We start from the raw sequence: 21,909 nt of genomic DNA, 5'->3' as shown, positions 1-21,909 counted from the left end.
TCCTATTCAGCAGTGCGCACATAAGTAAACATAATTTTGACTTTTATAGGTGAAACAGAATAATCTTGAACAACGTATTTGTTAATGACCAATTTTCGATAGTTGCGATCCTTAGCAGGACGCAAGTATGGGAAGGAAGCAGAAATTATTTCTAAAACTTTCACCAAGATTAAAAATTAGCGTTACTTTTGTTATTATTGAATAGGGATTTTTGTAGAGCCTTCTCTGTCTTCGCAAGGAACTACGTTTAGTAGAATCTGTTTATATACCGTTAAGATGGTTTATTTGTATGCTCGTGTTTCTGTGCGTCCGCTCGAAATGAACTACGTGGCATGACCCTTGTAGTCTGTGTTTCCTAGGACCCGTTGTAGGATAACGTCGTGGTGAACTGTGGATTAGATTTCGGTAGTTAGTAACATTTTTCGAGTGAAATTTCTTGGCAATTTTTTTCAACTTCGACGCTTTTTGAGTTTTTTGTTCGATAACCAGTGAAATCTTCTGAAGTTCCGTTAATGTTGGAAAGTTGCTTGCTTTTGCGAGGCCGACGAAACTGGAAAAAGTTTTCGTATTTTTGTGATTGAGAAATAAAATGGTATTTTTTGGGGCTACTTTCAGGATTTTGTAAGCTATGTCAATGTGAAAATTTGCGAAACGGATTAATTGCCATGGATAGTAGGAAATGCACAGTAGTCGATAGGTGCCGAAAGAGCGTTTCAACGAAAAAGCAAACTTGTTTGTTAATATGTAAACATGACAACATCAACTCAAGTTAAGGCGTTAGGTCTGACTCCGTGCGCATGAGTGCAAAGTACATGCAATGTAATAGGTATCCAATTAGAATGGGAGAACAAGAAACAGAATAACTCTAACGTAGCTATAATCTGGGCCATAGGTTACCAGTTATTGACATGGGGAAGCAATTGAACCAATGTAATCTTTGGGTCTTTGATGCCGAATAATACACCATTAAATGAGCGTCATATAGTTTTCGAAAAATTACAACGGGTCAATGGATGGTTAGAGATTTCCTTAAGTGTAACAAAAACTACCTGATAACATAGCTCCCGTGAGCAAACCGAGGCAATTGAAATAGGCAATTTCGAAGCGGAACAAATGGAAAGCAAAGGTACTATTTCTCGCAAGAGCTAACGAGTTTGCTTGACACAGGGTCCGATCTGTCTATATCAGTGACAGGCTAAAATCAAGCCCATTTGGAGCTTTACACTGTCCATTACACAACGTTGAAGAAGCACGATACGTTTATTTAAATTTTTAAGTTCAAATATGTTACCATGTGTATAACGCTTGATAGAAGCAGACCATAAACGCAATAGGACAACACAAGGTAAAAGAATATTAAACGTGATATTATCGTGACCACAGATCGCAAGCTATGCTGGTAATGCACTGGAGGTCGGCAGCTGTAAAAAGTAGCTCTACATAAGTTTCTACAAATCAAGAGCGTAATGAGTTATTTTATCAGACTTTTACAAAAAATGGGGCACTCATAAAGTCTGGTCGAAAAATGGCATCCCACCGCCTCGACAACCCAAAAATATACGTACCTAGAATATTTTACAACGAATTGCTAATCCGTTGAGAAATAATTGAACCCGATCATAAAAACGGTTAGCTCATGGAGACAAACAGACGGTTAGGTGAAAAGTACTGCTTCGATTGATAACGTGCAAACCTGCGCCCATAAGGGAGATATTAACAGGGCACTTCGTTAGTTTAACATCTACTTCATTTAGTTAGTTCATTAAACATAAATAGTGATAACAAGTCAGCTAAGGTTATCTTATAATTCGTCACGTCTAATCTTAGGCCTAAAGCTCGCGTTAGCTTACAGAAATGTACGCTCGACCTTTTAAATGATAGGCATCGTTTCGTGCAAAAACCTGATGGCCTTTGTCTACAAAGCCCCCAACATCAGGAACAAGAATCCCCTTCAATGCGGTGGTATTCGTCTGCCGTAAATAACTTATATTCTCAAACGTTATCATTACGTTCACTTTCGAACGTGCGTCATTCTCAGTGGTTATTGTTTTGATGAATTCACATAGTACCGCTAAGGAGCCACATCAAGATACTGAGTTTATTTAAAATATCGCCAAGGTTCTTGATCTCTCGAGGGAAATTAAAACTCAATAAGCATCTCCATTTTGTTAGCCAGCCATTGGTGCTTGGTTAACACCAAACGAAGGAGCATAGCGTTAGCTCAGCGAAGCTTTCCCACCAAGCACCCTGTGTACATGCTCAATATACTATTCATATTGATTAATTTTTTATCACTATTTTCCTTCAACCCAAGGTGGTCCATATGTTTGGTCCTCTTATAGAGGTATGTACCTGCTATAGATTCAATTCCGGAAAATTACTCTTGAGATGGCACAGATGCCACTATGTATCATGTTATATTATAGTAAGTGGCGACCATTTATATGGCCGAGAGGCAGTGGCAGCCGCAACGACATTATCATCATCATCATCATTAGTAACAAGCACATATATATGCATATATATATATATATGTATCTATATAATACATGCATTCGAGACGTCCAAAGGCCGCGACAGATTTGCAACGACACGAGCGGATCTAGCAAAGCGAGATGTGACGATTAAGAGGTGAGGCCAGCGGTTGGAAGTCGGCGGTCGCCAGTTGCCGAATCTATCTAATTACACCGTGAACGACCTCTTATTGAAAGAGTCAGCATCAACATCCGCAGCCGTAATAGCGGCCGCCGCAACAGAAACCGACAAAACAGGAGAGATTCTATCACGAGCCATTGGTGTTGCCGTCGTTGCCACTGCAGCCCTTGCGCTGTCGCGGATCCGTCGTAGAAGTATTCATGCAGGACTCGGCACACGCGACCGATGACGGCCGTCGAAACAGCGTTAACAAACAGGAGAGTTTTGCCTTGTCCATTTTGCTACGCAATACCTCCTGTCGTCTAGCTAAGATCTAGTTAGCATAGAAACCGTACGACTAGTAGTTATAATGATAGTTTTTCGCGTGCTTCTCTCATATATAATAATATATGATCAGGTCGATCGTTGAAAAGTCGTTAGCGGTGTAGGCGTTTTCGGGTTTGTTTGTGGTTGCTGGCGCTGCTGTTGTTGGCGACGTCTTGATTTTTTGTGGCCGATTCGTTAAGTCTCATATGTTTTGACCCTTTCCTACTGAAACTCGTGCTAGTGTCGTCCACGACATACGATCACGGGGGCGCGCACACGCACACGCACGCTTGCACACGCACACACACACACACGTGCACACATACACACACACACACACACACACACAAACACACACACACACAGAGCACACGATGCCGTCGACTGTAGTAATATGGGTAATATTGTAGTATGTAGAATGCATCTCTGTAATGCACTAAACATTCGTTATGAATCCGCTTTTCGACGAAATGCAAAAGAGGTAAAAAAACGCGGTAGAAACTTACTCTAGTCACGGCAAGACATGAAATTGGTGCGGTTGGTCACTTACCAATGTGCTTACTTTGGTGGTATAGTTTTTTTTATTTATTATATCTGATTTTATTTAACCCACACTCACAAATCCACAAAGGCCTTCTACCTCACCTACAACCTGTCTGTATATGCAGATTGGAAGAAGTTCAACGGAGACGCGCGCACAGACACGAAACCTGCCCGACTGCAACGCCTGCAGGTGCTACTAAGAGGAACCGGCAGTTTTTAATTCCTCTGCCACCTCGATGGTTGTTTCTCGAGGCCTTTCAAAAGGGTCGTTGCGGAATCTACACTATACCTATTGACTGCTATTCGGATACCCGTTGTTTAATGACAGAAACTATTGTAGAATAATGATCATTGTGAGTTGACCGTTACCGTTCTTACGGGTATATTGGCGTCGCAGTGTTTGTCAATAGTGGAGACAAAAGCTGCCTCTGAACACAGTCATTTACAGTAGCCACGCTTGGCTCGTGCGCTCGCACGAGGTTCAATACGAGCCACGTTTGATGGTGATTTTGATTATGGTATAGTCCTATTGTAAGACATACGCACTTGAAGACGCTTCTTTTTAAATAAATTTTGCTTTTCGGCGGCAAACTATTCTGGTGCGATATAGAGGCAAAGTTATAAAGGTAGATATAATCCACAATAATAGCACACGAAGTTAAAGTAATGATGAAGCTCAGGTCATCCAATTCAATACTCGATTGCATCAATGAACTTAATCACAAAATTGTCACAGCACAAGACAAAGTAAGGCAGCATTAAAGAGTCGTGAGTCTTTATACTGTACGGATGAGTTCATTCAGAAACTTTACTTATGACTGTAGGTGAACACGTTTTTTTAAATAAGCGATAAACAGAATCAAGGTCGATAATGTTGATTTATACATGATTGTTTTAGCAAACAGGATTTTTAATGCTTTATCGAAGCTGTTGTATTGTTATCCAGCTCGAACGTCTTACCAACCTTTCTAAGCAAATAAGGTTTGTTTTTACGCTTAAAAAGAACTAAGTGCCACTTTGCAGCAGCGATAGCAAAATACTGTGTAGACGCAAGTTCGGACAAGTCTTGAAAACCGCTTTTAGATATCAATATTAGATCCAGTGATTTATACAGGCGGGAACTTCTTTAGTTCGAAATGATGGCTTGTACATAATAATTATGCGGTGAGGATATCTAGACGAGTGCGGCGTCCCTACCAATTTCCAACACTGTGCTTTAGATACTGGAGATAAATGATTTTTAGCCGTACTTTGCTATGCGTACCACACTCTTTACCATTGCGAGCTACCTCTTTAGCATACCAAAGGTGTCAACATACAGTTAAGCACAACAGTTGTGCCTGAAATCTCCAGTTTTTGTTTCGACGGGACTAACAGATGGCCTTTTATCTAGTATTACGCCAGAAGCGAATGCTCGATAGTCTTCGTGGGCAAATTAAAATTCCGAGTGTTTGTGTACCTCAAACGAAACAGCCAACTGGACTAGGCAACTTGCATCGTACTCTGGAAAGCAAAGCACACATTCATCTTGTGCCCTTTGACATGATCATTTTTAAAGGACGATTTACGAAAGGTGTCCTCGTGCAAAAATCTTATCTACTGATCGGGACTGCATAGCGTCTCAATCCGATTATTGGGCAATGTTTTGGATCTTTCTAATATATGAGTGATTTTGAATGCACGTTTTTATCTGAGTAAAGCACGAACACTTTGTTGATAAGTTCTCAGTCACATGAGAATCATACCACTGAAGATGTAGAAGCTTCAATTAGTTGTTATAAAAGGATCTCAACATTCTGACTTAAAATCATGGCAAGCTACAGCTGCGGTTAGAATCAGACGTAACTATAACAGAAAAAAGCTTATTATCCAGTAGCCTCACTTTACAGGGTCTTTGGATAGAGACTGAAATCTGGCCTCGATTTCTTTTATCTTACCACTGTGATGAGGTGAGAGGTCAGATCGAGCTTCCGTTAGAACTTCTAGAAGCCGTTTTGGAACCAATAAACACACGGTATCGTGTTCCGGAATCATTCATTTTCGGTTAGTTAGTTAGTGAATAATACTAGTCAAAGCCGCCCCATCTTAGTACAAATTATAAAGCACTTTACAACAAAAGTTCTTGCTTATGTCCATATTCCTGAAAATCGTGCATTCAAGGGCTTGCTACCACAGAAAGCCCTTTTACGACCCATTATTGGTTTTCGTCCGTTGAACTCACTACTACACTAATTCATGAAAAGTTATGCAAACGTCGATCGTTGACTTCGGTGCAGATTTGCTCTCTGATTTAGACAGAGATCTAGATTTTCTAGAATTTATTAGGATCTTCTACGTTCTTAATTCAATTTTTTGTCGATCGGAGCGGGAGTTACACCTGTTAGCAACGAGTGTCTCGAAATCCCTGCTACTAAACTGATGTTACGAAAGATTATGTTCTTCCCTATGTAGCTTTGAAAACTCCAAGCAGTAGATATTTTTATGTGCGCTGGCCTTTAATGTCGTCCTACCTATCCTCAGAGACTTTTCATATACGCGGCATAGAGCTGCTTGGCTTAACTGGTAAGTGTCCATGTTGCCGCTGCCTTGTTTGCAAGGGCGATTTGCATTGGCCCATCAGGCCGCTTTCACATTATCATACATCATGCTCGGCCATTGCTTATCTCTAAGACATCTAGCTGAATCGGCCACAATTAGCGAAGCGAGATTAACTCTGCAGTGTCGACGAAAAACGACATCGTCGCCAGCACCATAGTCTCCAAAAGATTAATATACTATAAGATAGCTTAGAACGAACGCGGATCACTTGCAAAATACAAATCACGCTATTTTAATCTATTGTATATGTCATCATGGTCGTGATGGGACACACCCTGACTCCACCAGTCATAAATGTCTATTATTATTCTTCTAATGGCATATTGCGAAACATTGTACCGTCCTATTGATGATAGATTGTTATTATTATAGAGAAACGTTTTAACGGTATCGCTCTATCTGTTCGTAGCTGGAGAGATCTGCAATAATCTGATCGCAATCTGAGTAAAATCGTCCTAGAAAATGATGCAGTAGTTGCTTATCATTCTGGCGCAATGGCATTTATGCCCAACATCGTGAAGCGCATCGCTCAAGTGTGTGCGTATCTTTGAGCAGTTTACCGCCCAGCGATACCGGACGGTAAACTCGAATTTTTTAGCAGTACTTAGCTACACTCGGCTCTCTGAAACGGAGTAATTAGAGCCATTGGAGCTATTCCACGGCTATCGTCATTCTCTAAAGCAAAGCACGCGAACTGCGCCAGTAATTACTACTATGTTTTATGTGAAGGGATGGCGTTATATGTTTTCAACGAAATATTAAGCCATATAAGACTCTGCTGAACCGTCAAGAACAAACCCGGATGGTCTAACACCCTGCTGCTCCGTTCATCTAACAAACTCTCTGAACCAAAACACTCAACGTTTACATCAGAGTATTCAGTCGTCATAGTGGCGGTGGATGCGTACTTAAAGAGTACAGATGCTGCATTAAAGTGAAAGCAGTTTGCGCGCTAGTGCACCGTAAATGAGCGGGACTGCTAATCGTTTATTCGCGATATTCTCTTTCTATAAGCAAATCAACAGCGTCTTTCACTCAACAGGGCCTGTCGACGGCTTGCAGAAAGCGCTTTTGAATGATGTTCAGTCTGCCTACATCAGGACGGCTTTTAAACCAGAACGAACGATCATTACGGAGTGGAATTTGAACTGGATTTTGTATACGGGAGTATCACTCCCAGTCGCTGCCGATAGCAACCCTGTCCTTATATCAAGTGAATAATGCAAACACGTCATAACATAAATTAGTTACTCAGTACGATTCTAGTGCACTGAGAATACTACTGAAGGCGCGTGTCTCTCTGTAAGGCGCCTACCCCCACAAAGGCGTTTAAAGAATATATATATCCACCCACGGAGCGCGTTCCGTTTCTGAAGAGCTACGTTAAAACGAACAGATCTGAGGTATGGTTGATTCTGCTTAAAGGTGTTATTTTGACACAGGTAAACAAATGATTTTAAAATGCAAAGTTGTTGCACTAAAAGGATTCGAGATTATCAAATCTGGCCCACATGCCGTGATATGAAATATGGGCATAACACCAATCATGAACACAGTACATAAAGAACTAGACCTGATAAAAAAATAAGCAATCAACAAAGAGACTTCCGGCTTCCCTGGAAATCCGAAGCAGGATGAAGCGATGTCTCACTATTGCTTCATGCTTAGTAAGGCTGCTAGGCACTGAGCATTTATTTATATTAACGGATTTTTTTAAATACCGCTGTTCTGATATAATCATTTGTTATAACAATAAATAGCCATTAAATTGTACTTTTCCATCGTAAAATATCGGAATACACTGATCTACTTGACGAATACGAACACCTCAATGTGGCCCACGCCATTAAATTTTATTTCTCTCTATTAATTCTATTTCAATCTAACCTTTCTAGCTGCTTTTTTGAAATAACGAAACAACGATTAGGCCACAAATGATAGACTTGGCTAGCCCAAAAAACTCGCAAAAGATCTGTAAGTGCTATTCCCGGAGGAAGCATTAGTAGGAATCATTGCCAGTCTATAAAAAACCTCCTTATTAGACAAGATGCTGCCAGAGATATAAAAAAGAGGCACATGCGCTAATTTAAACACGAACATACACAGCCGTCAGATCCGCTTTTGTTTTTGTCCAGTGTCTTTGATGGCGTACAATCAATACAATTTTCTTTCAGGTATTCGTCAAACTTCAAATGTTTCGAATCCTACGTTCGGTAAGAACTGCCTCATTGCTTCTTAAGCTTGAGGAAAAGAAAAACTCGTGGGAGGCTAGGTGTGATAACCACGGGAGTTAAGACAATGTAGGTATTAAGTTTTTTGCTACAATTGCTTTCTTGGAGGAAAACACAGTGGAACCTACTTAAAGTTTCTTGGTAACGTACTTTGAGACAGTAGAACCTCTTGATGTCAATGTACACTTGCCCTATAGTTGAAGGATAAGTTGAAAAGAAGCTTGACTTTCCATCTGGATTCTGCAAATTTCTTTGGTTCATGCCTTTTTTTGAAGCAATATTAAGACCATTGTGCTTTTCACCCACATCATACGCGTATGCTTACGCTCCGTCATATTTACTAACATATTTAAAAATATCCGGCTTTTTTTCGAGTGCTTCGATGATGGCCTTGCATTTGCTCTAAACTCAGGCCCATCGATACAATCCTTGCGGTAAACCTTTTCGCCTTTTTCAAAATCATCTTACATGCGTTGCGTGAGATGAACTTACCTGCAAACTCTCTGATGCTGATTTGGCGATCGGCTCGTATGAGGTAGCTCTTTCCACGTTTCCATCTCTACTCGCCGTAACAAGTAGCCGAAAACTTTTTCGTCTTTCGCGAAAGCCTTGACGTAAATTCAGTTACGTCCACAAAGATGTTACGTTATACCTCTTTACAACTAAAGCTATTGTCAGTAGCTTTCTGGTAATTTCACTTCATAAGCTAAAAAAATAATGCACTGTAACTTCAAAACAACTTGTGTTTAGTCTCTTTTCACTGCTCCTAGCATAACAAATGTTTAATCAATTAACTCAAGACGAGTATCAAACAAAAGAACACTGACCTCATCTTTAGGAGCCCAATACTTTGAAAATGACCCTTACCACCTCCTAAAATACCTAAGACACCAATATATCTACTAAGGTGACCGTGCCTAAAACTTACTCTCTTTAACATACCCTTCCATACTTCCATGGATCGAAGACATGTAAAGACGCCTTGCTGAGAGATACATGCTTTTAGTTTTACTGTAAAGACACAAGATGTATACCGAATAATCCATTTATGTCATGACATGCTCGCATTGTTTACACATGAACACATGAAATAGTATAAACCGTAATGCTATTATCGGCGCGATTTGGGTGTTTCGTCCGCTACAAACAAGGAATTGTGATAACCGCAGAATAGTCCGAATGTTTCTAATAACTCCGTTTGCTGACTGCAACCGATGCTTCTATTTTCTCTCTTACGCCGGTCTTTTACCCCTATTATATGCTTTGCAAAAGCTGGCATTCTCTTCCATGACTGCTTGTCCCTCAACATTGCAGTTATTAGTTTGACGCATGTTGGATCTCTGGCAAAAAAAAATGCTTACCACAAGCGTTTGCCTTCCTCATTGAAAACCGGACATGATGCTGCCTACTTCACCCGTATCGCAGTTTACGCAGAGAAAAAAATGCGCTTTTACCAATGCGTTTTTGGTACCCTTGAAAATTCCGTGGTTCACTTGTCTTTCTGATATTTCAACAACTCTGCGGTTTCAGGAGATTTATCATGCTAGAATTTGAGTGGAAACCGTGATTGCGGTACGGTTTCCTCTTGACATGCTGAGAGCTATCGCATGCGATGTTCTGTCCAGCTTGAGCGTCAAGTTCTTCATAATGATTTTTTTCCGGGTCGAACCGGCGTATAGCTTGATGCTTTCCATTACGGACAGTGGAAGATATCTGCTTCTGCCTTAGGCTCTTTTAATTTGTGAGAGCAGGTGACGAGGGTTGCTAGCTGCCTGGCGGCGATGCGTTAGACATGCCCTGGTCAATAATATTTCGGCTACTTGACCTGTTTGATGTATACTCTTGGCCGGCACCTTTGGTTATACAGTAGCACAATTTTTTGTCTTTCTCGGCACCAGGCTAAATCCTAGGGGCCTTGTTAAAACGAAAAATTTGCAAGGATCGCACTTGTTATTCGTTCTGCTTGCTGGGAGTTTCCAGAAGCAGCGCAAGATCGTCTACGTACGCTACTAAATGCGCGCTCGGGGATGTGGAAGGCGTAGCAACCTTCCGCAGACGGTGGCTCCGAGGGCTCTACTCTGTGAGAGCCCCGCCTTCACTGGGTAAACCGTCCTATTGTAAATTGTGCGTCTCTTGCTTAGATATGATTCTATGATTCTCCGTCGATACCGAATGATCTCAAAGCGCCAATTAGCCCAACCCAAGTCACAGTTAAAAATATTCTTAACACCCTGAAAAGTGGCAATGGTTTCTTCTGAACCAGGAGGGCATTGGTTTTTGCCTTTCTGCGATCTTTAAGACCTCCAATAGCAGCGAGTACAGATGACCTGTCCTAAAGTCACATTGGTTACCAAAAAGTGCGTCCCTGGTGTCCAACCTTTTTTTTATTAACATGCGACTCTTATATGTTTGTCGACCTTTGAAGTATCTCGGGTACCATTCATTGGAAAATTTCTGGGGATCATTGCGGTCCGCGAGGATCGGCTCAAAGCTCCTGCTGACTACCATATTGAAGAGTAGAAATTGACGGGTCTTCCTCTGCCTGAGTCGTTCTCTCCTCCGGTAAGTTGATCACTGATGTCCGGCGAATTAACTATTTCTATGACGGGAATAGTTTTCGAAGTCCGGAGTCTTGCTGAGAACTAAACCTACCCCTCTAGACGATCTATTCAACCCGCCCGGTCCTACAGTCAGCTCGAAGCTAAACAGTTTGTGTTAAGGACTGAAGTCGTTAACGTGAAGTTGAAATTTCGCTCAAAATGAGCAAAAACGAAAACGTGATATTTTGCGTCTAAATCGTTCAGACTCGGTTATTGGCTCACATTTATACTCGCGAGGCTTGGAAGATTTGGTCTAGAGCGTTTCTAGCATATATTCGCCCAAAAAGCGTTGCTTTGTCACAGTTATGGTGCCAAAAAAACGCAACACTGGTAGAAAAAATCGATGGCTCGATAGTGAACATGTCCATATGTTGCTGGCGAAATGGGGTTGTTATCTAGAAGGTGCCCATAGTCCGGATTAGTCGATCTATCAGGATGCTTAAAATTAAGTTCATATTGTCCGCTCAGACGCACCATTGGACTTTGTGCTAGTTTACTATTATTTCTATTGCATTGTGCTTGGTAACAAGCTATAAGTTAGAGTGTGATAAGGGTACGCTCCAAGAAGTTCCTCGCGCAAACTACGTTGACTTCTTGAGGAGCCCTTTCGAGCACGTTTTACCTCCATCAGCTGAGTTCACCAGAAGTTACTACTAGCAATACATGTTATTATTTTAAGATACGCATGCACTTTTAGAAATGTTTGCTATGTGACTCATCGCACCGAAATAATAAGCAGCTGCGTTTTTACTGCATAATAATTTAGGATTATTCTACAAAAACTTTGATCTAGTAACTACAAGCCTTCGAAGCTGCAAATATATAGGGTGACTTGGTCAAGGTTACTGTAATATTTCCCTTTTTGTCATTAACAAAACAGTGAAATAGTAAGTCTTGTTGTTTTACAGTTTATCCACACTCACCTGGAACTGTTATATACAATCATAATCTTCTCCCCCGCTGTGTGGTAAAAGCTTCCTGACACATTTTATGCTGCGTCGCATTTGCTCAGCTAACTTCAGGCATTTAAAGGCTACCGAGGCAAAATGCCACAGGCCGTTGCTAAGCTTGTCATCTTGGAAGCGCATTACTGTAAATGCGCAAACATTTTGGATTCTAAGGTTAAAGATGGTATCCTTACATGTTGGCACTATAGATTTATTGCTACAAACATTTTTACGGTTGACAGTAGAGTTAATTCACTTGTGTGAATCGATATTACAGGTTGTAAGTCCGCTAGATAGTACCCCTGTAACCACCGTCAGTTGTATTTGTCCTCAGAGAGTGAATCCCGCCTCGCTAATAGTCGCCTTTGGAAATCGGCTATTGTACGACGGTTTCGTGATCGACCCAGCTAGATGTATTAGTGATAAGAATTTGCCGAACGTGAGGTACGATATCATGCAATCGGCCTGATGGGCTAATGCAAACCGCCTATGGAGGTGAAGCGGCAGTAATGTGGGAGCTTACCAATTAAGCTAACCAGCTTTGTACCGCATGAATTAAAAGTCTTTGAGGATGAGCTCATAACTTGAGTAAATTATGGTGAACTTCAGACACTAAAACCAAAATTCGACTTCTAAGCTAAACTTTTCGAATCTTTTTTTGTCATATACGATTAAAACGTACTTTATCATACGGCTGGCTCTATAGTAGGAAACGAAGTGTGTCTCTGCCAAAATTCAAATCAAGACCACCGCTTATTTCTTAAATTCTGAAATTTAGCAGGCAAACATGTTACATACTCCATTATTACGTAGACACAGCTAGCACTGTTACTGAAAACAGTAGTTTTGCTGCTGCTACTATCAGTTAACTTATAATAAAATGAATAATTGTAATACGAGTTCAATGGAGACAGTTTTTTGTCAGAACAGCTACTTTGTAAAGTATTTAGGTAAGCTCGCTGTTGTTTACTGAACAATTATTGTCCACTCAGCTTGTTCTACGGCCACTGTACGTTATCACAAAACATCAATAGACGCAACCACTGTCTACTATTCTGCAGTGAGGTGCGTAGTTACTGGCTCGGGTACGTTTCTTCTGGCTGAAAAAAATCTTTCAATTACCAGTTCAGTAGAAAGGATTATCAAATTCTAGATACTAACAGATCCAAGCCCGTAGAATATACTAATACCTTTAGAAAAAAATTCAAATCCCTGCTTAAACGAAAAAACAAAAAGTATCAGTGCTCTACGTTTGGATAACTTTTTACTGACGCTATGCTAATCTAAGAACAAACATGTATCCTGCAATAGTGACTCGCACGAACAATAGCGACAGTAAGCTGTAAATGACTTTGTCACTCGAATTCTAACAACGGATATGTTTATTGTGTGCCACTATCATTTCTTAAAATTTTCGCGCTTCTCCTGACGAAATAATTTACTACATTTCGTTGAAAAGCTCGCACTGTCTATTTTTGAAACTTTCCAGATTGTCAAATGTATTACTACGAATTTTATTCGTCAGTGATCGAAAAATAATTTAATCTTTCGCTACGAGGCCTGGAGAGTAACTGGAGAGTGCAAAACTCACTCTCTTTCGTCTTGGTATCGTCATTGGCGGCCAAATACAGGTAATTTTTGACCGTCTCGTTTTCCTCAAGCATTACCCAAAGTATAAGATTTTTTTTTACTAGACGTAAGTCACAGCCTTTTTTGGATGTATATCTGGTTCGACTCGAGCTTTGAGCGTATCTCACGACAAACCCTTTTTCTGCTTCATATCGTCAAGATCACATCGCTTCTCATCATCCGTAACTGCTCTGTGCCGAAACCTGCCATACTTGTTACGTATTTCTCAGTGCCGGGCGAAATATTTAGAAGCTACGTTTCTGTGCGTTCGTTGCTTAGCTTGTTAGCAACTAGATTCTTAATTTTCAAGTATACCTTATAAGTTCAAGACGTCTGCCGACATTTTTATAATTGTCATCTTTTCAGCAAACGCTCAAATTGTTTACCGGCCGCCTTATCTCAAAACTGCCTTTAGGCGATTCTCATCGATTTTGGATAGCCAGCCGAGACCAGGGAGTTGACGCCCTTTAGCAACGAGGTGCTATTATTGAATCCCCCAAGTCACTTTTGGGGAATCACTTTTTTGAATACATACAAACAAAGAAACATCCATTATAACGTCAGGGTATAGAATATTGGACAGAAACGTTTGTATTTTTTGTGGAAATGTATCGCAACAAATGTTAGAATATTTACTTACGTCTATTTTATTTATTATTTACGTTGAGGTGTATGGTAAGTATTACTAACCTATCAAGTAAAAATAAGGTATGTTAAAATACGATACCGTGAACTGATCTTCGCTCAACTCTTCACTAAAGGCTATTTACAACAGCGAAGTAAAGTAAAATTTTGGCTTTAATATGAAAGCCTTGTACGGACAGGTCACTAAATAACGAACACTTTTTTCTCTAGAGTCACGTTTGGTTTTAATCGCAGCCGTAGTCCGCCTGACAAGACCTCAAGTAACAAGTGTTCGCGTTTTAATGGAGCGATACTGTCGCCCATAAACAACGGAATTCGAGCTCTGTTGGCAAAAAACAATCCGTATGTTAACTAGGTTAAGTGTCCTGGAACTGAGAAAGATAACTCCTGATTAAAAGCAAATGTGAGCTTGAGCTTAACTTTTGAAGACTACGATGGAACTTCTTGTAGAATAAAAAAGATCTTCCGTTCAGTTGGAGCAAAATATATAACTAGACCTTAGTTAATACACGCAAACTGTTGAGCAATCGGTCTTGACGTATTTCAGTGAAGATGCCCACTTGCTGATCCCCTAAAGTTGATGCGCTCATTTAGAGTTGAAAAATCAGATAATTAGAATGCAAGTGCGATTTTTACAGACGAAAATCACTTTCGAACTATATTCTGTCCGTTTCGATAATGAGCATAATTCTTAAATCAGAGAGCAAATATTAATTACGGAATAAAACTCAAACTAGGCTTTTGATATAGTGTATCATTATCTGTCACTGTGGGCAGCTACAATATTTTTATGGTAAGTTAGTAACGCAAGCACGTTACAACATAGCTTAGTCAGCGTATATCTTGCGCATTAAAAATAACACCCAGGAAATATACTTCTTTTTCAATAACTTTAACAAAGTTATTGCGATATAGGTAGATAGGCTGCCTCAAAATTTAAACTCAATACGTTAAAGGGTGATAAAGCGTAGGAACGAAAACATTTTTATTAGTACCATGGGGTTTAGATAAAATTCGCCAGAAACTTCCTAAGGTGGCCCAGTATAAAGCTACGATTCTACTCTTTCACTCAGTATCACGCCAACGCCAATAAAACTAACAAAACATTATAGCGAGCTCGTGTTGTAGAGAAATATGTAACATGTTTTGAATGAAAACGGGTATCGTGGAAAATTCAAGAAACAATCAACTTTCACCTTGATTATGCAACGATATCCATCAACTAACTATCCGACCACCAACCATAACACGCCCTTGATTACGACGGAAAGAAGGTGACCTACGTTTTCGAAGAACTAGCCTTTCTCAGTCGAGGCAGCACTTCTCTCACAATTGCATTTCCCTAAATAATACCTGTATATAATACTTTGACATAAATATCGGCAATTAATAAAGAAATGAAGAAAATTGCTTTGCGGAGCTCTACCACCGCTCAAAAGCTTATCTCGACCTTCAAAACATGTTTTTTTTTTTTTATATATATAACTAGTTTTCCAAGAGGAAAAACGCGTCGATTTTGTACAACTTATATACAGTGTTTACCATAATTTTTATTGTATTATTATTACTGCTAATATGTAAATCTTATAATATTTACTTATAGATTTGCAATGACAGCCACTCGGTACCTCGAGTGTTGCAATGAATATTATCCTTTTCCACAAAAAAAATGTTGAATTACCCCCCCCCCCCCCCGCTTTTTCCCATCTTTCCTTTTCTCTATTTTATCTACTTGTAAACACAGTCCCAATGTCGAGACGGCTAAACTCGACGAGGGTACCATAATCTGCTTATGCCACCCTTTAATGTAACGCCACAGATCTTACCCCACTGGAAAGTAATCGCGAAATTTATAACGCGCTTAGATTAGTTTTTGTGCACTGCCCGTAGCTGTTCACCACTCCCGGTTTTCCGCCCAACAAGGAATATTTGCATGGCATTCTTATTATGTTTTAAGAACATGAGTCTTTTTAGTAAACCGGTCAGCGCTCACTATTAGCCACATACTACGAACAAAACATGGTTAAGGCGACTGGGAAAGTTTAACATCCATCACTTTATCATTTTCTCCTCCTTTTCGTGCTGCAAGTACGTGCAGATTTCGATCAGAAGACTTTTCCATCGGCATCAGCAGCAACTATGTAGTGTCACTACTGATGTTTGTTGTTGTCGCAGCCACTTTAATATTTTCTTTTTGCTTCTTTATTACAATCATCCTTCAATTCATAGTGTTTGCCATATATTTTACTTGACGTCTGTTCATACATCTATGTATCATCCATCAAGACACAAGGAGATTTAAGGGAAACTATAATTAATCGGAATCGCACGCAACCTATTTTTTCTCCTTATATTTTTGTCGTTCTACCTCCGTCTGCGAGGACTTCGTGATCGTCTGGCGCCGCCCCGTCTTGGGCTTCTCGATCGTGTTCGGCGTCGAATGGGACTGCCTCTTCTAGGTGGGCCGCGGCTTCCACTGCATCGGTTAGTTCGCCTCCGTCCGGACCCACTTCGCCTTCTCGATGACGAACTTCTTCGGCGGCGCCTTGGGCTCGGACTTCGACGTCGGCTAAGGCTGCGTCGCTTTATACTACCCCGGCGCACCGAACTGCCAGGTGATCTTCTTCTAGGCGAGCGACTGCGCCTTCTGGGAGATCGTCTACTAACTGGTGGCGACGACCCCCTACGTTTGACAGGAGCTGGTGGCGGGCTAGAGCTGGCGCGTCTGATTCGAGAACTTGGAGGACTCCTTTTACCAGGAGTCGGTGTCGGCGACTTGCTGCATTTTTTCGGGCTGGCGCTGCTTCCCTCGTGTGCACTTAGCGGTTTTTTTGCTGGCTGCTGAGGGCTCCCATCCGATGAAGAATCACTACTGCTACTACTGCTGCTGCTACCACTTCGGCTGGTAGAACTACTACTAGACGAACTGGACGACGAGCTAGAGTTGCGCTTTTTCTTAACAGCGGCAGTTGGTGGCTGCCGAACGACCCTTTTGGGAGATCGACTACGTCGCGGTGAACCGCCACCACTACCAGTAGGGGCAGCTATCATCCGCTTCGATTCGTTGGCTGGCATTGATTTGCCACTCTGTCTCTTTACGGACTCGTCCTCACTAAATGGTGGAGTCGTCTTTTTCAGAAACTTGTTCGGTGAATCTTGATCTATCGGTTCGTCCTGGCGTTCAAGTTCACCTTCTTGGGTAACACTAACGCTTTTGGGTACAGGGGTAGCTGACCTCGATCGAGATCTCGAACTGGATCTTGATTTCGAATTGGACCTCGATTTAGACTTTGATTTCGATCTAGACTTCGACGCTGAAGCTTCCTCTACTGTGTCTTCTTCACGTTTCATCGTATGGTTGTCATCATCCATAGAACTGTCCATAATCTCTCTTTGCCGTGGGCTTTCGTCCACATTATCTGGTCGTTTTGGCTTCTGTTGCGGTTGTTGATGTTTTTCGTCACCATCTTGTTTTTGCTGTTGCTGCTGCTGCTGCTGCTGCTGTTGTTGTTGTTGTTGCTGTTGTTGTTGTTGCGACTGCTGGTACTGCCGCTGCCTCTGTTGCTGCTGTTGGATCTCTCCGTCTTCCGGCTTTTCTTCGACAACTTCCTCGTCATCGTCCTCATCTTCGCCAACTTCGCGTTTACCGTTTACGCTCTTTTTCATAACGAGATCATTCTCAATAATAATTTTAATATTCTTCATAGCGGAATCTGCTAAAGATTTGTCTTTAGCTGATGTACTATCGTCAACGTTGCCGTTCTGCCTCGAATCGTGAGCATCCTCCGCGTTTTTGTAATCTGTAAAGCAGTACAAATGCAAAAATCCGATAGGTTCATGTGTTAGCGAATATGTACGTTTGTCAAGCATCGGTAACTGAACATGTCAAATCTGTAATATGAAGTCTCCAACGTGTATCGATTTCAATGAGATTAACCGTCGCAAGGATCTAAAGACAGTCTGTTGTCTGGCGACTGTTTCTTTATTACCTTGAAAAGGAATTTTGTCATAGCTTCAAACCTAAGCAGTTACATAATTAGATATTAGACAATTACAAAATTGAAGCTACCATTTAACAAGCCGCCTGTGTCACCAAATCGATCTTCAGAAAATGAATCTCAATAGCACAAACCCAACAAAAAACTTTTAGCGACATGAAGATAGTTCGCGTAAAAACTAAAATCAATAGTACAATATAAATACTCGAGCACATGTTTTCTTTTATTCATTAACAACGAAAAATAGTAGTAGCGAGTTGCAAACGTAAAATCAATAAGTAAGTTTTCCTATGCTAGCCAGTGTAATGCATTATCTGTATTTTACTTTATTTATAAATCTGGCCTTTATTTGACACGCAAGATCGAGCGATATACTCACCATTACTAACAACCACAGCGACGCTAGATGGCATCGTCGATCCGCTATTGTTTTCCTTGCCATCAATCTCGCCTTCGGAATCCCTCTGGATGCCTTCGATTCGTTCTAGTTCAAGCTCTATACGCTGTTGTTCCTTGGCCACGATCGCTTCAATTTTGGCACGGCTGCGTGCAAGGCCTTCCTCGCTAGCTGGCGTATGAGTTCGAGGCAGCCACATAAGAGGAGGTTTTGCAATTGTATGGATGAAGTTTGCCATATATCCGTGACGTTTCGAGAATTCTTCAAACTGAAATTGACGACAGGTACAGTTAGTGAACAACAATACAAGTCAATGGATTAGAAAGGTACATGCATGTACTGTGCTTTAAAGACAAGGAAAAGAGATGGTAAAATTCGTTAGTTAGACTACTACGGTAAACTTTCATGTGATGTACAATCACTTTAAGCCGTGATCGAAGCAAAGCAAAAACGTAGGGTTGCTACCGAAAGAATTTCATTTAGTCAATTTCAGCCAAATAAGAAATCTACAAAAAAAATGCAGCGCATGTCCGATGGACAGACTAACATAGTCAAAATTGCTTTATAATAGCGTAGCAACACGGCACGGGTTAAGCAAAATAGTATTAACACGCGTGTAATGACAAAAATAAAAATCGCAATTATTAAACGAAGAGTGCTCTCGCTACAGCCATTGCCAATCTACACCCACGTAATTAATTGTATTACTGAGAAGCACCAAATTATATAATTTAACGTCAATATAAGTCTTTTTTTTGCAGTAACAAAAAACTGATTATCATTTTGCCTATTTAGAAATTTAACACCGTTTTATCGCGATACTTACCGCTCCGATTACTTCTATCTTGGCTTGCAGCTGTCGTAGTTTGATCTGTTTATCGCGTTTCTCTTCGATAAGCTCCCGCCGCATGCGGACGGCTTCTTCCCTCTCACGTTCTTTCTGTTCTTCGACTTTTTGTTCCTTTTCGACCTTTTTGTCAACCTGCTCCTTACGTTTTGTGCTCTCTTCTTTTTCAAAGCTCTTTAATGTTCCCAGGATCATGCCGAACATTCGTCTGTTTCGTGCTTTGATATTCTGATCGCCGCTTTGCTCGTTCAGCAGCTCACTCCGACTCTTTCCCTTGACAGTCATTGAGGAGGCGCCAATGGACGAAAGAAGACCAACCTTTCTTGGAGGTTCATCTAACTCACCTTCTTCGGGGGGTTCTCGCTCGACTCGCTCACTGCGGTCACGTTTCACTCCCACTCGAAGACCTGACCCAACAGCCGACCCGGTCCCATGGGAACCTCCCGAGCCAAGACGACCCTGATCCTTCGTTGACATCGTTCCTTGATGGGAACCACTTGGGCCTTGTGGGCTTGGCTGACCCATACGCTGGGCTTCGTGTACATTAAGTTGCCGCCCCAAACGGCTGAAAGCACCTCCTTGCTGTCGACGACGAAGCGGTCCACTAGAAGAAAGGTAGATAGACAATTTATATTAGATGATTTGGTGTGCACTTCCGCTCATATAAAAGACTCACGTGTATGAAATTCCTATTGGCTGCGGACGACTGCTGATAACGTCCTGCGGAACCTCTTTGATTGATAGTGCTTATAGATGAACAAAAATCATTAATGACTGTAATTATGTAGCTTCTTTAATTTACCACAGCTTAATTATATTAATGGGTTAAACATTTAGGTAGGAAACATAGATATGTGTACACAAACGTATCTAAATGTATAATATTATATAATATATTAAATGTATTGAATGCATACTCGTCAAGACGATTGGCCAACTGGCTCCGGAGTCCTGGCGGCGCATCTCTCAGATGTCTGAAATTGCTGTCAGAGTGCAACAATCAAGAGCTATTTATCACGAACAACGTACAATGTTTATATGAGAAACCAAAAATGCTTTCAATATGTTATATCATTGTCATTCATGACTAGTCTCGCGTTTTTCGAAGTTTTTCGTGTAATTCTCAATCTAACATATCCGCATTTCTTGCCTTGAACAAAATGTGATTTATATTAAACTACTACAAAATGAGACAAGTGTCTTAATTCATCTGATCAACTTCCAATCGTCATTGTTATCAATAGAAGCTAATGCAGACACGAAACTACGACTTGTTTGACAGTATTAACATGCCTTCGCCATGAATACAGTTCAACGTTGAGAGCCTCATTTTAATATTTTTAGTCACCGTTTTCTATATAGGCAATATAATTACATCTTTTTCGGTGATAGATGACTTCAAATATGTCTCCAATCATTACGTTTCTATGGAAACAAACACCCAAAATGTAGGTTACAAGCCTGTACTATAATAACGTACGCGCTGTAGTCGTGAATAGTTGTAACATTACCTATACATCTGCGCATATATACCTATGTGAAGTTAAGTATGCTTTGAAATAGCCATATACGTCACTGAAACAGTAAACAGTAATAAATTATGATAATATGACTATCCCTCGTATACACTATTTCTTTTCCACCCTGACGATTAGAGGAACGTGCATTCGGGTACATTTAGTGTGCCGGTCATAGTCCTTCAAGGCGTCACAATGCAGAGAACTATAATAAAAGTCTTCATTCAAAATGTTAAACGGTAATGCGTCCTGTTGAGAAATTCAAAATTGTTTGCTGTGCGTCATTACTAGACCGGATCCAGCGTCCTCCACACGTTCCCACCAGCGCCCGGACCACCACCACCAATTCCCGAAGCCTTTCAAGCAACTGCACTATGCGTTACCAGCAAATCACTTTCAACAACAACAACAATAGCAGTAAGCTTTTTTCAATAAATCGTTTCACATCACACCGTTTTTCCCTACGTATGGCGTAGGCCCGTAGTCCTACTTAACGCCTGCGTATATTCCTATTGTTTTATAGCAAAGGCTATCATCTGCAGGCAATTGAACAGGTAAGGCTTGCGCGCCGTTGCCTTCGATGTCTCCCCTACGCTGCCGGCGGCACTTACCTCGCTGGCACGTTTCTTCGGCCCGAATGCTTCTTGATGTCGTCGTCGACGACTCGCAGTCGCTCCCTGGTCTGTTCAAGCTCCTGCGTCAACGACTGAACTGATAGGCCCACCGACATCGCCGCAATACAGCTGCAAGCAACGACTAGCCGATGTCCAAACGAACTCGACAACCGCGATCGAATTCCACCTACACAACATCCGCACACGCCAGCCACGAACTAGATTCACAACACGTACAGCAGGCAGCGTAAATCGCCAAACAACAAGACACTACCGCCGAGCAGTGAGTGAGCGAGCGAGCGAGCCTGCCTGCCTGCCTGCCAGCCAGCCACTCAACCAACCAACCAGTGGCCACGCTCACCTCTGCGGCAAAAGAGAGAGT

At 41.2% G+C, this 21,909-nt stretch overlaps 1 protein-coding gene across 2 annotated transcripts; it reads right to left on the bottom strand.

The window, feature by feature from the left end:
* Positions 1-15,668: 15,668 nt before the first annotated feature.
* Positions 15,669-21,851, bottom strand: LOC111254021 (uncharacterized). Of its 2 annotated transcripts, none has more exons than XM_022814445.2 (5): positions 21,525-21,851; positions 20,314-20,379; positions 19,376-20,000; positions 18,532-18,817; positions 15,669-17,954 (listed from the first exon to the last, which is right to left on the bottom strand). In XM_022814445.2, the coding sequence occupies exons 1-5, from the start codon at positions 21,641-21,643 to the stop codon at positions 16,519-16,521; spliced, it is 2,532 nt and encodes an 843-aa protein (XP_022670180.1). In that variant the 5' UTR covers positions 21,644-21,851; the 3' UTR covers positions 15,669-16,518. The 2 variants fall into 2 exon arrangements, with proteins under 2 accessions (XP_022670180.1, XP_086830367.1); XM_086974241.1 differs by lacking the exon at positions 21,525-21,851 and adding an exon at positions 20,772-20,898.
* Between the last annotated feature and the right edge of the window lie 58 nt (positions 21,852-21,909).

This window comes from Varroa destructor, unplaced genomic scaffold (assembly GCF_002443255.2).
Source record: "Varroa destructor unplaced genomic scaffold, Vdes_3.0 BEIS01000007.1, whole genome shotgun sequence".
NCBI classification, from domain to species: Eukaryota; Metazoa; Arthropoda; class Arachnida; order Mesostigmata; family Varroidae; genus Varroa; species Varroa destructor.
This window is presented reverse-complemented; position numbering and strand designations above follow the sequence as displayed.